Below are 16,866 nucleotides of genomic sequence, written 5' to 3' on the forward strand. Positions count from 1 at the left end.
GACACGGGTGCTGAGAACTGAACCTGGTCCTCTGGATGAGCAGCCAGTGCTCTTAACCACTGAGCCATCTCTCCAGCCCTTACTTAGTAGTTTATTTTTATAAAGACAGTCTCTTCACCTAGTCCAGTCTGGCTTCAAACTCTGGATGCTCCTGCCTGCACCAAATATTGGGGTCATAAGTATAAGCTACTACCCTAAACTAAACCATTGCTTTTAAGTAGGTAGGTACATATAAAATACAATGTAACCACAGTGATTAGATACAATAACAAGGCAAGTGACAAAGGCATGCTTGACCAGATTGTAGCTGCCTACAACTGTTAAAAGCAAAATGAGGGTCTTCAAATTGTTTGGGTACTATAAGAAACGATAAAGCAGGCTGGGAAGCTGGCTCATGGGCTAAGAGAGCTTGCTGTGCAAGCTTGATGACCTGGGTTTGATCCTAGAACTCACATAAAAGGAAAGAAAAACTACAAAGTTGTCCCCTGACCTCCATGCCTACAACGTGGTATGGGCATCCCACTTACATCCAAGAACACACACAAACACACACAGATACAGTAAATTTTTTAAAAAGATATATGAGCAGAGTGGCCCAATAAGGATACAATAATTTTTTTCTAGTCATTACATTTGATGAAGTAAAAGAAACGGGTGAGATTAAACAGCTTCTTAAACAGTATCCCTAAGCTATTATTAGACTCATTTCACCAGGCAGTATGAATGCAACTTTACATTCTTCTCTTACAATGTCATTAAAATGCATGTGTATTTTACATCAGAGATTGCACAACAACCCCTAGAATCAGGCTTGCAAAAGGGCATGAGAGCATGGAATAAAACCATGAGCTCACATTTTACTTAGTCTCAGATGGGTGGCCAGCTCTGTCCTTAATGTTCTGATATGATATTATTACATATATTATATCGGTTATCTGGTGTACACAAATCCTGACACCAGAGCAGGAGCCAAGCTCTCAAGGCGGCAATAACTTGTTTTAACGTGGATATATTGCGACTCACAACTTCTTCAGACTAAACTTACCTAAATGAGTTCCCTTTTAATAGTAGCTTTTAAAGACGTGTGTGTGTGTGTGTGTGTGTGTGTGTACATGAGAGTGGCCTTCACCTAAGCCAGGATTGGATCCCCCAGGAGCTGGAGATGCCAGCGGGTATGAGTCACATGGCCTGAGTGCTGGAAAGAACTCTGGCTCTCTGGAAAAGGAGTAACTGCTCTTAACAGTTTTGCCATCTTTCTTCAAAAGCAGAAAAAAAGAAGCCAAGCGCAAATGTTTCCTAGGACTAGGGCTATGGCTCAAATATGGACAGATCCTGGGATCCACCCTCAAAAACAAACAAAACAGAGAAGCCCGGTTGCAAACCAGGACCCTGCAGAATGCTGGGCGTCACGATGCCGGGTCAGAGGCACTGAAGAATTCTCCGATGTCCTGTTTCGAAAAATCAAAAAAAAAAAAAAAAAGAATTCTCCAATGGGATGGCGGCTTAAGCGATTCCTGCTCTCCCAGGCAAAAACAACTGTCCGGTCTGAACCCACCTATCTTTTCCCACATCACTGGCAAGGCAGCGAAAGCCAGATTCAGGGCGTCTCGTTGCTGGTGCCATGGCAACATAGACGGCGCTGGGGAATAAGGGCAGAGCGGACGGGGTTGTGCCATCTTTTTTTATTCCGTGCCCTCAGGGACACCGTAGTGTCCCTCTGCACCTCCCCAGGTCCCCATGTCCCTATCCCGCCAAAGCAGGAGAAACTCAAAAAGCCCTGTTTACATACACCCCGAGCAGCGCCATGCATAGTAGCGAATCAAGCCCCGCCTCTCGCCAAATATCGCGAGAATAGGAGCGGCTCCTGCGGCGGCCCCCACGCTCTCCACTTCCGCCCGACGAGGCTCCTCCACCGCGCTGTGGTGGCGTCACTTCCTCCCGACCGGGCCGGCAGCGCGAGCCTTGCTTCCGGTTCCCGCCGCTGCCGCTCGCGCTCCTCACCTCTCGGTGGACTCGGGATTATGGCGGCCACGGCCACGATGGCGACGTCGGGCTCCGCGCGGAAGCGGCTGCTCAAAGAGGAGGACATGACCAAAGTGGAGTTCGAGACCAGCGAGGAGGTGGACGTGACCCCCACGTTCGACACCATGGGCCTGCGGGAGGACCTACTGCGCGGCATCTACGCCTACGGTGGGTCGCGGGCCTGGCGGCGCGGGGAAGCCAGGGGACGGGGAGGCTGCGCCGGGCGGAGAGTGCGAGCCCGCGGCTCCGGGGCCCAGGGCCGGCTTTTCCCCGTCGCTGCAGTAGCGGGTGACCGTGTGTGTCCCTGTGAGCGCCCCGAGGCTCTGATGGGAGGATGGGGACTACGGATCCGCTAGGTCCGTGCCTCGCGGAGTTTGTAAACTCTGTTAGGGAAGCGGAAAGTGCGAAGCCAAGGTGCTTCAAGCGGTGGGAGTTGGTGGGGAAAAGCGACGCGGTAGAGGGATAGATTGGTAGGGGCAGTTAAAAGGGAGCTACCGGAGACGCACAGGGTCCCCAGGGCTGCGAGGGCAGCTGTTCCCGGCTCCTGGATGCCGTTGGCCCCTGTGGGCCAGGAACAGAAGGAAACCCCTTGTCATGAGATGATTCGTTCCTAAATACAGCGGGAAGCCACTGCAGTCAAGAGCAAAAGCTCCAGGGTCGGGCTTACAGTTTGAAAGTTTCTTTTGGTGTCTGGATTTGGAATGGAGCGAGTAGTGGAGGCGGGGTGAGGTCCGGACCTGGGAAGAGCGGTGCGCTAAGATCTGCTGGTGGCTTTCCAGTGATGTCGCTGGTATCTGCTTAGGTAGGAGCATTTGAGAGAGGCTGAGCGCTGTCATTTTCCTAGTTTTTCAAAGTTTTTTTGTTTGTTTGTTTTTGTTTTGTTTTTCGAGACAGGGTTTCTCTGTAGCTTTTGGAGCCTTTCCTGGAACTAGCTCTTGTAGACCAGGCTGGCCTCAAACTCAGAGATCTGCCTGCCTCTGCCTCCGGAGTGCTGGAAGCTGGGATTAAAAGTATGTGACACCAAGCTTGGCTTGCTTTTTTTTTTTTTTTTGCTTAGCCCTAGCTGAACTGGGGCTCACTTTGTAGACTAGGGAAGGTGGGTCTTTCCGCTTTGAGTGGTGCCCACTTTGGTTTTTAGTTGATTCCAGATACAGTCAAATTGACAACCAAGAATAACAATCACAAATCCTTTGCTGAGCTGTGAATCTGTACTAGCTATATCTTTTAAAAGTATAAAAATGAAGTACAGCTTTTCTGCGTAAGTTCTGTGTTTACTTGGAAAACATTTATTTTTTTTCTTTTTTGGTGTTTGTTGTTTTGTTTTGGCGGTGGGGGGGATTTCCTGACAGGGTTTCTCTGTGTAGCCCTGGCTGTCCTTTAACTTGCTTTGTACACCAGGCTGGTCTCTAACTCAGAGATCTGCCTGCCTCTGCCTTCTGAGTGCTGGGAAAGGCATGCTCTACCACAGCCCGACTGTCTCCTTTTTTTGTTTTGTTTTGAGCTATGTCTCTACATAGCTCTGGCTGTCCTGGGACTGACAATGTAGAAAGTTGGCCTGGAATTAACAGATCCTCCTGCCTCTGCCTCCGGAGTACTGGGATTAAGGAAGTGCATGACCATCCCCAGTCTATCTAGGGTGGTGCCTAGATAATGGGCTATATCCAGGTGAGAGAGCAGTGTGGGTATTCCCACATCATGCCTGTGCAGGTCCAGTGCCCTGAGATGACAAGCAGCAAGTGGGTTTGAGTGCTTGCTGGTAGGAAGGGCAGCAACTACAATGCTTCTGTTTAGTTCTCTTTTTTCTGAGACAGGGTTTCTCTGTGTAGCCCTAGCTGTTCTGGAACTTGCTCTGTAGACCAGGTTTGTCTTGAACTCAAAGAAATCTGCCTGCCTCTGCCTCCCGAGTGCTGGGATTAGGGTGTGTGCTACCATGGATTTATGGTTTTATTGCAAAGAGGGTTTCATGTGTTTTAGGCTGGCCTTGAACTCCTGATGTTATTCCAAGTGTTGGTATTGTAGATACTGTCTTCATAGGTAATCTCCCAGGCTAGTCTGTAAAGATGTGGGTTCTCCTGGGAGCCTGGAGTTGGCAGTAAGAATCACATGTGTATCCCGGGAGCTTGTGCTATGTGGCATTGGCGCTGTCCCAGTGTGGGAACTAAGTCTTTCCCCTTTGTGTTCACAGGTTTTGAGAAGCCTTCAGCAATCCAGCAGCGCGCTATCAAGCAGATAATTAAGGGGAGAGATGTCATAGCACAGTAAGTGGGTGCCGAGAGCCAGCTGGTGTTGATGGAGAGAGGTCCCTTTGTTCCTGCCGCCCGGCTAGCTTATACCTGAAATAATCACACAGAACTGTATTAATTAAAACACTGCTTGGCCTTTAGCTCTAGCCTCCTATTGGCTAACTCTCACATCTTGATTTAATCCATTTCTATTAATCTGTGTTCACCACGAGGTCATGGCTTACCAGGAAAGATTTAGCATGTCTGACCTGGCGTCTTCATGGCTGTTCTCTCTCTGTTTTCTTCCTCCCAGAATTCAGTTCAGTCTCCCCACCTACCTAAGTTCTGCCCTATCACCAGGCCCAAAGCAGTTTCTTTATTAACCAATGAAAGCAACACAAATAACAGAAGGACCTCCTACACCAAGCTGGGGTCAGTGACACTGGTGAGGGCTGAGGGAAGCTGAGTCTGCTTCGGCACCTCTGCACTCTGCACAAACCCACCTCCGACTCGGCATTTACTCTTTTTCCTCATCTAGAAAAGGGTTCCTCCGGGCAGTGGTGGCGCACTCCTTTAATCCCAGCACTCGGGAGACAGAGGCAGATCTCTGAGTTCAAGGCCAGCCTGGTCTGCAGAGCAAGGTCCAGTGTAGCCAGAGCTGTTACACAGAGAAACACTGTCTTGAAAAACCAAACAAGAAAAAGATTCCTTTAAGTCAAATTGCTGTCATGTGTATTTTGGGGAGGTGCTTGGTACTGTGGGTCATATCCAGGTCATTGTACACAGCACACAACAGCGCCACTACCGATGCATATATAAAGCCCTGAATGTAGATTTATGTAAGATACTCTTTTAATAGCTTTATTTTTTATTTCCCTCCCCTCCACATGCTGGGTACTGAATCCAGGGCCTTCTTTATTACTGAACTATGCTCTAAACTGTTATTTGCCTTAATTTTCAAAAGACAAAAAATGTTTTAAGTTATACTCCAAAATGTTAGGTGCCGTTTGCACTAAGGGAAGAGACCTTTTCTGCCCTCTGAAGTTCTTCCGTCCCCGGTGCACAAGCCATGTCACTATTTTCATCTGTAGCAGTTTAACATCGTATCTCGGTGATGGCTTGCTCAGTTCCCACGTTTGCTTCTTAGTACCCACACTGACACAGACGTGACATGCCTGTGACTCCAGCGTCAGGGGACCCAGCACCCTCTTCTGGGCTCTGAAAGCACCCTCACCCATGTGGCATTCAGTCACACGGAAATATAAATAAAAATTAAAAGTTGTGTCCTTGTACTTGGGTCTTATCTTTGTAGTTATAATGCTGCGGTTAAAGGTGGGGACATCTAGAAAGAAGCTGCCCCAGTGTACAGCCAGGGCTTTGGAACACTGCTGAGGAGAGGTCGCCAGAGCAAGGACAGGGTCGTTGGTGCCCTTTTCGTCTGATAACTGCTCTGTGCTTTCTCACACAGGTCTCAGTCTGGCACCGGTAAGACGGCCACCTTCAGCATTTCCGTCCTCCAGTGTTTGGATATCCAGGTGAGCTGCCGCTCACAGCAGACTCTCCTTAATCCCAGGAGATGTCTCTGCTCTGCCAATGCTGTGTGTGTACAGAATACTGTTTTTAGGTAGGGTGTGGTTGTATTTCTTTAATCCCAGCAGATAGGAGGCGCTCTGAGTTTAAGGCCAGCTCTTAATAGCAAATTTCAGGCCAGCCAAGGATACAAAGTAAGATCCTGACTCAAAAAGAGGACATTCTGATCTGCATAGGAGAGCCCTGGTGTGTGGCGCTCTTGCTGGACATTGCAATTTAGTGTCTCCTCAAACCTATCAGGAAAGAGCAGCAAGGCTAATGGGAGCTGGTGTCCTTAGCCCAAGTGCTTGTTAGCAAGGAGTATGAACAATACTGAGACCGGAAATCCCGGCTTAGTGTGATAAACTGGACTTGGACAAAAACCAGATTCTCATATGCGAAATCTAGAGTTTCTGTTTAAAAGGTGAGCATGAAAGCAGAGCGGGGACTATTTGTAAGAGACCGGAGGGGAGGGGCAGGAGAACCCACTCTTCTGTCCAGTCTCATGGTTTTCTTCTTCTTTTATTCATCAGGTTCGAGAAACCCAGGCTTTGATCTTGGCTCCAACAAGAGAGTTAGCGGTACAGATTCAGAAGGTGAGGCATTAAAGATGGTGGTGTCGGGCTGGGAGGGGGCTCTCCTGGCGTATGCAAGGCCACATAGCAGAAAGATCAGTCTTGTGTTTGCAGGTGTCTGAGAACGGACTGTTGCCCTGATGCTTGTTTTCTCTTCCCATGTTTGCCCGGGCCCCCAAGACGGCAGAGTGGGTGTAGGAGCGCGCTGCTCATGCCTGAGTTTGACCCCCAGAATCATGTTGCCCTCCAACCTGCAGACTGTTTGATAATAGTGCTTTCCTTCTTCCCTGTTGGTTTTCTCGGCACCAAAAGATGGAACCCAGAGTTCTGTGCTTGCTAGGCAGCCTACAGTTCTTTGTATGAATCTGGTGGTTTTTATCATTGCTTCTGTTCGTTTGGTGTGTTCGTGATCTTAGAAGTGGTCTGGAAATGTACCGTGGTGGTGGTGAACTCACCTATAACCATAAGGCCCTGGAGTCAGTCCCCAGCACTAGGGTGGGGAGACAGTTTTCCCACAGGAAAATGAATTCCATTTCAATCAAATGATGATTTTTTTTTTTATCTTGAGGGGTATATAGTGCAATGTTAGTATGATGGGATTATGAACTGTAACGTTTCCTGTATTTGGTGTACACCACTTCAGTAATAAGAAACCATCAAAATGAATCTCCTTTTGGCAGAGAAAAGAAATCTTGTAGTTTTATCATTATGAATAAATTATAGTTGGTTATTTCAAATTAGAGTGGAAATGACAGTTTAGATGTATCTGACCTTGTGCCTTGCGTGCAAACCTGTTTTGCTTCAGGGTTTGCTGGCTCTGGGGGACTACATGAATGTACAGTGCCACGCCTGCATTGGGGGCACCAATGTTGGGGAGGACATCCGGAAGCTGGACTATGGACAGCATGTTGTGGCAGGCACCCCGGGACGTGTCTTTGGTGAGCACCTCTGTTGAGAACGGGCTGTGGGTGGGATCTGTGCAGTGTGCTCAAGGTCATGGCGGTTCATTCGTGTGCGCCCGGTGGTGTGTACAGGGACCAGTGCAAATAGCTCCTTTCTTAGAGCCAAGTGTGATTCTTTCAAAATCTAATTACACAGATATGATTCGCCGTAGAAGTTTAAGGACACGGGCCATCAAGATGTTGGTTTTGGATGAGGCTGATGAAATGTTGAACAAAGGTAATTTTCTACTGACATATTGTCGAGTCTTACGTCTTCACAGTGAGGTCTCTGTTTCCTAGAGATGTGACAGTCCTTGCTTTCTGGAGAAGCGGTGTGTCTTGGGAGGTTTGGGACCTGAAGTTCCTGTTGTAATGTTTTTGTGGTTAAGGTCTATGGTTAAAGTCTTCTTATCTCCTCTTGACTGCACACTGCCTGCTTCAGCACACATTGCCATGTGGCTTTGAGGTGCAGCTTATTGGTCAAGTTAGGGTATTCGCCTTTGAACTTGCTCTGACCAGTGACAGCTGTAAAGCCATAGCTGAGCTCATCTTTGTCCCAGGTTTCAAGGAGCAGATCTACGATGTGTACAGGTACCTGCCGCCAGCCACACAGGTGGTTCTCATCAGTGCCACATTGCCTCATGAGATCCTGGAGATGACCAACAAGTTTATGACCGACCCTATCCGCATCTTGGTGAAGCGGTAAGGGCGCATGCCCTCATTCCCTTTTCCATTTCTAAGTCTGAGCTCAGTGGGTGTTCTCTATTCTGAGGAATGGGAAAGGTTCAGGCAAGTTCAGGATCCAGCCCTTTGTGGTAGGGGAGATAAGGGCTGGGTGCTCTTAGGTGGCCTTGTCCCTCAGGTCCTGGTTTGAAGAGTGACATGAGTATTTGTCTGTCCGCCAGTGATGAATTGACTCTGGAAGGCATCAAGCAGTTCTTCGTGGCGGTGGAAAGAGAGGAGTGGAAGTTTGACACTCTGTGTGACCTCTACGACACGCTGACCATCACCCAGGCTGTCATCTTCTGCAACACCAAGAGGAAGGTGTGCCACCTCACTCTGTAGGGACCGCAGGCTGGATCTGCCAACAGCAGCAGGGTGTGCTCAACTCTGGATTCTTATGCTAATGCAGCTATAGACAGTATGATAAGACAGAAACCGTGAGACTAGGCCAAGTGCGAGGGCTGCTGGGGAAGCTGAGGCAGGAAAATTTCCGGAGTCCAGGAACCATAACAAGACCCATCTTTTAAGGTGTAAAAAATAGGTACAGAAAAATTGTGTTTTTCTGTAATAATTTTGATGTCTTTGGTTTAAGCTCAGGTTTAGGCTCAGTAGGTTGAAGCGATGGCCTGTGGGTAGTCCATGGTAGTGTTCCCCTAAAGAATTCTCAGGCGTGCCCATCCCTGCGGAGGGTGGGCGAGCTCCCTGTGCAGCTGTCTGTGCGTGTCTGCTGCTGAGGGCTGCCATTTTGTAGGTGGATCTCAGCTGGGTGAATGAGCACATTCTTGTCTGATTGTAGGTTGACTGGCTGACAGAGAAGATGAGAGAAGCGAACTTCACTGTGTCGTCCATGCACGGGGACATGCCCCAGAAGGAGCGTGAGTCCATCATGAAGGAGTTCCGGTCGGGTGCCAGGTAGGCCTTTGGCAGCTTTGGCTCCTGTGGAAGGACAGATGGGAATGTCCTCGGGGCTTTCATGTTGTTTCCCGCTCCAGGTGTGGGAAATGATGGTGTTCTCTGAGTGGATGCTGCCCTGTGGGGGCTGTTGGCTTAGTGGGGGACCTGCAGGAACCCTTGTGTTGTTCTCTGTTCTCTGGTGACCAGGTGTTGGGTCTGTCAGTGCTCAGAGAGCAGACCTGTGAGTGAGCTTGTGCCTTTGATTCAGGGCTGCTTTGTGATCCTTTGGGTCATGTCTGCAGCTGTGTGTGTGTCTTGGAGCAGGATATTCCAGCTAGACTTGAGCTGCTGATAGTCCCCAGCTGGTCAGCAGCCTTCCCTCTGGCATTCAGTTCTCTCTGTCATCCTTTGTGTTCTTTTTTATTACTGTTCATTGTCCCTGTGTGTGTAGGGTAGCGTGTGTTGTTAAAGTGTGTACAGAGGTCAGGAACTAATTTGTGGAAGTCAGTTTTCTCTTTCCACCATGTCAGTTCCAAGGATTGAACTCAGGTTGTTGGGCTTCGCAGCAAGCTCCTTTACTAACTAAATAAATTACTGAGCACTGGAGGCATTGGCATCTGTCCTCGGCTCATATAGGGATGTACGAGTCCCGCTTTGGGATCCTGAAGCCTGTGCCGGCCTTTCCCTCAGCATTTCTGGAGTGGACCTTTTATCTTGTTTTTGTATTTCTTGTTTCTTTGAAACAAGTTGGGGTTGGGTTTGGTTTTGGTTTGTCACTAGTGTGACAATTGTTGCCTCCCCTCTCTGGTGTTTGTTTGGTTTTCAGATTTTGTGACAGGCTCTGTGTTGACAGAGGTTTTCTGTCCTGCCCGGTCCCGCAGCTCTTCAGTCCCAACGAAACACACAGAGGTCTTACATAATCATAAACTGGTTGGCCTATTAGCTCAGGCTTCTTATTAACTCTTTCTTACATCTTAAATTAGCCCATAATTCTTGCCCTTGTTAGCCATGTGGCTTGGTACGTTTATCAGTGAGGTGTTCTCATCTTGCTTCCTCTGCATCTGGGTGACAACTGCAGACTGAGCTTTCCTGTTCCCAAAATTCTCCTGTTCTTGTCGCCCCTCCTATACTTCCTGCCTGGCTACTGGTCAATCATCGTTTTATTAAAACAATACACTCTGAATGACAAGGTATAGACCATTGTCCCACAGCAGCTCTGTCTGCAGTTCAGGCTGGCATTGAACTTGGGACCCCTGCTTCATTTCTTGAGTATAGGACTTCAGCCAGTCACTGTTTGAAGTTGGCCATTTAGAGTATACTCGTCTAAATTAATCAGTCAGCTTGTAAGTGAATTTTCCCTCTTGTTCCTTTTTTCTTTTTTAATTTTTTTGAACTTTTCTTTCTCTTTGAAGGTTGTATTTTTTCTTTTCTCTCTCTTTTTTTTTTTAAAGTTATGTCATTTAGTAGCTACCTTGGAGATGATACCATACTTTTGTTTGTTTGCTTGTGGGTTTTTTTGTTGTTTTTCGAGACAGGGTTTCTCTGTGTAACAGTCCCGGCTGTCCTGAAACTAGTTCTGTATACCAGGCTGGTTTCGAACATGCAGACATCTACCTGCCTCTGCTTCCCAAGTGCTGGGATTAAAGGTGTGCCCCGCCACTGCCCGATGACCATCTCTATTTATTTATTTATTTGTTTATTTATTTATTTTGTATACAATATTCTGTCTGTGTGTACATCTGCAGGCCAGAAGAGGGCACCAGATCTCATTATAGATGGTTGTGAGCCACCATGTGGTTGCTGGGAATTGAACTCAGGACCTTTGGAAGAGCAGGCAATGCTCTTAACCACTGAGCCATCTCTCCAGCCCCCATCTCTATTCTAATATCTGTTATTGATAGCTACTTTCCCTGTCTTTCCAGACAGTACACTAGCATTCATGCATGTTAAAACATGTTAAAACATGTGCTTGTGTGTACATATGTGCACACACACAACACATGGAATTCTGTGGTTTTAGCTGAGAGATTAATGTACCTTTTAATCCACAGTGGCATTTTGCTTTATATGATAGATTTGTTTGTTTGTTTGTTTTTTTCGAGACGGGGTTTCTCTGTAGCTTTTTGGAGCCTGTACTAGAACTCACTCTGTAGACTAAGCTAGAGCCTCTGCCTCCCGAGTGCCTGGCAGGATACAATTTATTTAGATTTAGACGTATTGTCATCTCTTTCCTCACCTCTGTCCTGTTGTCATCTGTAGACTATCTAGTCTCTGGTCTGCTTGCCTCACATGCTTCTCTGGCCTTTCCCTTCCTCCTGGCTCAGTTGTGGTGCAGCTCAAGGCAGTGAAGCCACACCCACCTGCTCTGGAGCTTTCCCTTACTGTGCAGTGGAAACAGGAGTCCATCTTCTTTCTAGTAACCCTGTCAGTAGGTGAGGGATCAGTGGGTTCTTTTTTTTTTTTTTTTTTTTTTTTCGAGACAGGGTTTCTCTGTGGTTTTGGAGCCTGTCCTGGAACTAGCTCTGTAGACCAGGCTGGTCTCGAACGCCTCCCGAGTACTGGGATTAAAGGCGTGCGCCACCATCACCTGACGATCAGTGGGTTCTTATTAACAGTCCGTTAGTATGGCGCTGCCTCAGTAATGTGGTCTTTATGTAAGTGTTTGTGTCCTTGCACACCTATCATGTCGGTTAGGATCAAACATGTTTCAGGTGCGCTAGCATGTATCCCTGGCCTCTGGGGGGCAGGCGGCACCACTTGGGCAGAGTAGCCGCTGTGGTATGGGTTGAGCTTAAGATTTAAAAATGTCATCAGTAGGTTCCTGTTCATAATAGAATTTTTGCTAAGCAAAAGTCATATTTTCCTGGAGGGGCTGGACCCACGTTTTAAGTAATTGTAGCAAGTTTTCCGGTGACCTGTGGGTGACGTGATTGCTCAGGGCCCTTGGCCAGAGCTTAAAACTGCCAGAGGCCACCCCGCTCTCACCTTTCTGACTTTTCTCTGTGCAGCCGAGTGCTCATTTCTACAGATGTCTGGGCTCGGGGCCTGGATGTCCCTCAGGTGTCCCTCATCATTAACTACGACCTGCCCAACAACAGAGAACTGTACATTCACAGGTGTGTGCTCCTTCCTTTGCTCAAGACTGTTGGCCTTCATCCATGTGGCTGTTTACTAATACCTATTTTATTCTAAAGAATCGGGAGATCGGGGCGATACGGCCGCAAAGGTGTGGCCATCAATTTTGTGAAGAATGATGACATCCGCATCCTCAGGGACATAGAACAGTACTACTCCACCCAGATAGACGAGATGCCCATGAATGGCAAGTTGCTGGTTCTTCTGGGGGCTGTGGGAGGGGCTTTCTTACTAGGAATCGGGAGGTGCCGTGTGGCATTGCTAACGCACCTTTCTTCTCCTTCAGTGGCTGACCTGATCTGAAGCTGGTGCTCGTGCGTCAAGGGCCTGGATATGGCTCCTGTTGTGAGCTCCTCCTTGGAAATGGGAAGCCTCTATTTAATGGGGTTTAAATGAACTGTCTTCTCACAGCCCCGCAGGAAGACCCTTGGGCGCTGCCATCTTTTCTAACCCACATGTAAATAATCCAATGCTTTGAGCCTTTTACATTAAACATGGAAATTTTCCCATGAACCTGAGTGTGGATTTCTTGTGGTGTCACCAGCTTTCCTGGTCTGGCCATTTCTCTCCTTAACTTCACATTATGTACAGAATCCACCTTGAGACGTCTAAGAGTCAGACGAGAAAACCCATAGTAGAAGCGAAAGGGAAATAGTGACTTCAGATTTGCAAACGTTTCTTTAAGATGATAGCAAAAGATCTGGCACGGACTTGTTGGGGTGGACCTCTTCAGATGGTACCAGCATAGAAGAGTGAAGCCCAGGCTGGGAGGCAGCGGGAGGCGTGGCCTCTTGGAGCTCCTGGTGGTGTAGTAATAGGGGCGGCAGGGCTGCGTTCTCAGCACCCCCGGCTGCCTGCCCGGCTAGCTTATGCCCAAAATAATTACACAGACACTGTATTCTTTTAATCACTGCTTGGCCCTTTAGCCCTACCCCTTACTGGCTAATCCTGTTATCCCGATCAACCCATCTCTAATAATCTGTGAGAACCGGTCTTACCGGGAAGATTCTAGCCTAGTCCATCCTGGGTCGGAGCTTCATCCTGGGAGCGGGGATGGCGTCTCTCTCAGGCGTCTGCTCCCGAGAGAGCTGTGGAGTCTCTCCCTGAGCTCACTTCCTCTTCCTCCCAGCATTTTGTTCTGTTTACTCCTCCCACCTATCCTCTAACCAATAAAATGGGCCAGGGCAGTGCCTTTATTAGCCAATGACCTTCCTCCATCATTTCCCCTTTTTCGGTTTAAACAAAAAAAAAAAAGGCTTTAACATAGCAAAATTACATATAACAAAACAGTTATCAAGTAAAAGTTACAATAATCTTTATCATAACTAAGGAAAACTATAACTAACTATTCTTAACTCCATCAAAGACTCCAGAAAGATATATTACCTAAGTAAACAAGAACTAAGAAACTTCAAACTCTAGAAATGACAAAGACATCTCGCTGCCTGGACAGTCACCCAAAGTTCTTTTGTACCGTTGGGGCATCCATCTTCAGCCTTCAGGCCCACGGTATCCAGCAGACATTTCCATAAAGCAGGAAAATTCAAAGTCAGTTCAGTCACTATCTGTTGTGTCCTGCAGAATGTCTCGCAGACTCTTTCAAAATGAATCAGGAACCCCGAAAGATCATCTCACCTTAGGCAAGTTCAGTAGTCCTCTCTCTGCGGGTTCTCTGTGTCCAGTTTATGCAATAGTCCAGGCAAGAGCAGTTTCTTGTCCAAATGGCTATCAAAACTCCATAACGAGCCTCTTCGATGCCCATCTTCCTCTTGAAATAGATTGGTGCTGCCAGGAGCAGAGTGTCTCATTGTCATGAAAAGTCCTCAGTTATTAAAACATTAAATGTCCTATTCTGTAATCTTTGAAAGACATGAAGAATGTCTATCTAAAATATATCTCTATATATCTAGAAAATCTAACTAACATGACTACAAACTTGACTATTATGATTATCTATTAACTACCTATATACATTACATTTTTAAATGAACTACACAATCACAATACCTTAATATCAGAAATACATATACATTTAACAAAATTGACCTTAAATCGCTATCAATAAAGCAAAATCTATACTAATGTAAATTATTCATATCTATATCATATCCCCCTTTAAATGTAAAAGAACATTTATAAACATTTTTTGGGAATTTGGGCGCAGTTATTTCTCTCCAAACTGCTTCCTGCTGAATGGGGGCGTCGTTAATTTGGTCTTTCATGGTATAACCTGTGTGCTAGTTTCATCTCAGTTGGCAGTTGAGCGAAGCAATGTTTTGAAGGCGTGCACAGGAACCATTCAGGAGGACGTGGTCCATCATACCAAATCGGAATAGAAGAAATGAACAACGTCTCATCCTCTGTGAAAACAAAATAAGAAACTCTTTTCCAAAGTATTATATCCTTAGATCCAAATTCAAGATATTTATGTTGGATTAGTTCAGCAGTATTTATAAATAAATATCTTTTAGTAGCTTTTGCTCTTTCCTCAGCATTCAAACAATTCAAAGAGAGCATAATAGCATACAGTATCAAAATTCTCTGTGTATTTTCCATCTTTGTGCAGCTTTGTTTTAATCTCTATTTTGTTTATTTTTACTTTTAACTCTTTGCTTTTTGAGATAGGTTCTCTGTATCTTTGACCTGAAGTAACTCTGTAGACCAGGCTGTCTTTGAACTCTCAGAGATCCGCCTGTCTCTGCCTCCCAGGCATTCGGGATTAAAGGTGTATGCTACTACACCTTGAACTCACAGAGATCTGTTTGTCTCTGCCTTCTAGGCACTGGGATTAAAGGCGTGTGTTACCACACACAACAACTCTCTTCCTCTTTTTTTTTTTTGTTTTTTACTTTAAGAACTTCAACTTTTAGTCTGCAGATATTTTTAACACACTTTAAACCATTCAGAAATTTTCTCTGCCTTTGAATCTCTCTTTACTGTATATCTCTCTTTTTCTGACCACATGAATCTTTAATTTACCAAGCAATATCAGTAGGATTAAAGGCGTGGCTTTGCCAGCTAGATCCAGTCCATTCCTTAGCTTTCCAGCCTCGTGACGGATATACAGGCTGTAGCCATGTTTAATGCAACAACTGTATGGCATTTCAAGGTCCCTGCCAGCAAGTGAGCTACAACAGACAACACTCAAGTCCTCTCTCAGTAGCCGGCCCTCCTGCCTCAAACAGTCAGAGTTTGCCCTGGCAGGACAGCCCAGAAAGCCGGCATTTTTAAAGGCGCAGCTTTTTTCCTGCTACGGCTGAAAACCGAAAAGCATGTGTTCAGCTTTTCGTCAACACCGTTTAAGTGTTTCGTGGCAGGACCTCTTAATGAGCTGCAGGCTTTGCAGCTAAAGCTGAGTCAGGAAGCCTCTCTTAGATGAGGTGCTTGCTTGCCTCTAGCAAGCAGAGTAGAACCGAGAAATTGCTGCTACCAAGAAACCAGGCACAATGCTTTCATTTTGTTCTAGAATTACTTCCCAAGCTGTCTCAGGCTTTATGTGGAAGCAGTTGTCCACGTGGGCGCCATATGAAGTAATAAGAGCGGCGGGGCTGCGTCCCCAGCATCCCGGCTGCCTGCTCAGCTAGCTTATGCCCCGAAATAACAACACACAAACTGTATTCATTTAAACACTGCCTGGCCCATTCTCTTCTAGGTTAATTCTCACATATTAATTTAGCCCATTTATAATCATCTGTGTGTAGCACCCCAAGGTGCGCTTACCAGGGAGATTCTAGCCTAGTCCATCCTGGGTCGGAGCTTCATCCTGGGAGCGGGGATGGCATCTCTCTCAGGCGTCTGCTCCCGAGAGAGCTGTGGAGTCTCTCCCTGAGCTCACTTCCTCTTCCTCCCAGCATTTTGTTCTGTTTACTCCTCCCACCTATCCTCTAACCAATAAAATGGGCCAGGGCAGTGCCTTTATTAGCCAATGACCTTCCTCCATCATGGTGGTTAAGTTGTGGATGCTAGAGTAGTCACATGACCCGGTGAACTGGACCCTGCTGATGTGTCTTCGCTCAGCCAGGTCACCCTGTGGTTACCTACCCTCTCACATGACTGCATGTACTCAAGACAGCCCCGGCTAACAGCAGGGTCTGAGGAGACCGAGACCACAGCGGCCTTGGAGCCTTGAAGATGAGGGGTGACTGCAGATGATGGGACAACTCCCTTAAATTGTAGCCGAGTCTGCCAGCAGCCCATATCTGTACGTGGCAATCTTGATTTGTGCTATTTGAAACCACCTGCACCATGTTGTGCTGGTTGCAGAAATGCACGTTGTATAAGGTTAGACTGGCCAGCTCGAAAGCAGGGGAAGATTGCTGGAGAAGACATGGGTGAGAATCACGGTGGGTCCCGCCACACGCTCTCCACACTTGCTAAAGTCAGGCTGTTGTGAGTGCGTCGGGTTGGTGCTGGGTTGTTGGGGCTGATGCTGGCTAGGCGTGTGTCGTTCCCTTCCTCCCTCCCTAGTCCATGTGCTTCCTGTCCTGAAACTGCAGGTGCGATTGATGAGGGCTAAAGGGAACTGCTCTGTGTGGGATCTGCCGACAAGCCCCTCTCTGCTGCTAGGACAGGGAGCACCACAGCAAAAACCATTCCTCCCACATCGCCCTCTGGGTTTGTCCACCACGTGGACTGGAATAGTTGTGTCAGACTTCACAGTACTATGTCCCGGTGCTGTGTGAGCAAACCCCGCCCCCACAAAGCAGCAGTGATAGACAGCTCCACCAAGTCTAGCTCTGCGCAGCAGCAAGTTTATTGGGGTTACTGACAGAAGACTTGAAGGCA

The 16,866-nt window shown here is 47.2% G+C and overlaps 1 protein-coding gene across 1 annotated transcript; it reads left to right on the forward strand.

Moving 5' to 3' along the window:
• The first annotated feature begins 1,940 nt into the window (after window positions 1-1,940).
• Eif4a3 (eukaryotic translation initiation factor 4A3) lies at window positions 1,941-12,594 on the forward strand. Its single transcript, XM_041635861.1, has 12 exons — window positions 1,941-2,190; window positions 4,208-4,280; window positions 5,713-5,779; window positions 6,347-6,409; window positions 7,194-7,326; window positions 7,487-7,567; window positions 7,890-8,031; window positions 8,235-8,373; window positions 8,849-8,964; window positions 11,955-12,062; window positions 12,141-12,268; window positions 12,368-12,594. The coding sequence occupies exons 1-12, from the start codon at window positions 2,022-2,024 to the stop codon at window positions 12,382-12,384; spliced, it is 1,236 nt and encodes a 411-aa protein (XP_041491795.1). The 5' UTR covers window positions 1,941-2,021; the 3' UTR covers window positions 12,385-12,594.
• The last annotated feature ends 4,272 nt before the right edge of the window (window positions 12,595-16,866 follow it).

The sequence above is a fragment of the Microtus oregoni genome, unplaced genomic scaffold, assembly GCF_018167655.1.
Source record: "Microtus oregoni isolate MIOR12 unplaced genomic scaffold, Mior012 000048F_ref0000485, whole genome shotgun sequence".
Lineage (NCBI taxonomy): Eukaryota > Metazoa > Chordata > Mammalia > Rodentia > Cricetidae > Microtus > Microtus oregoni.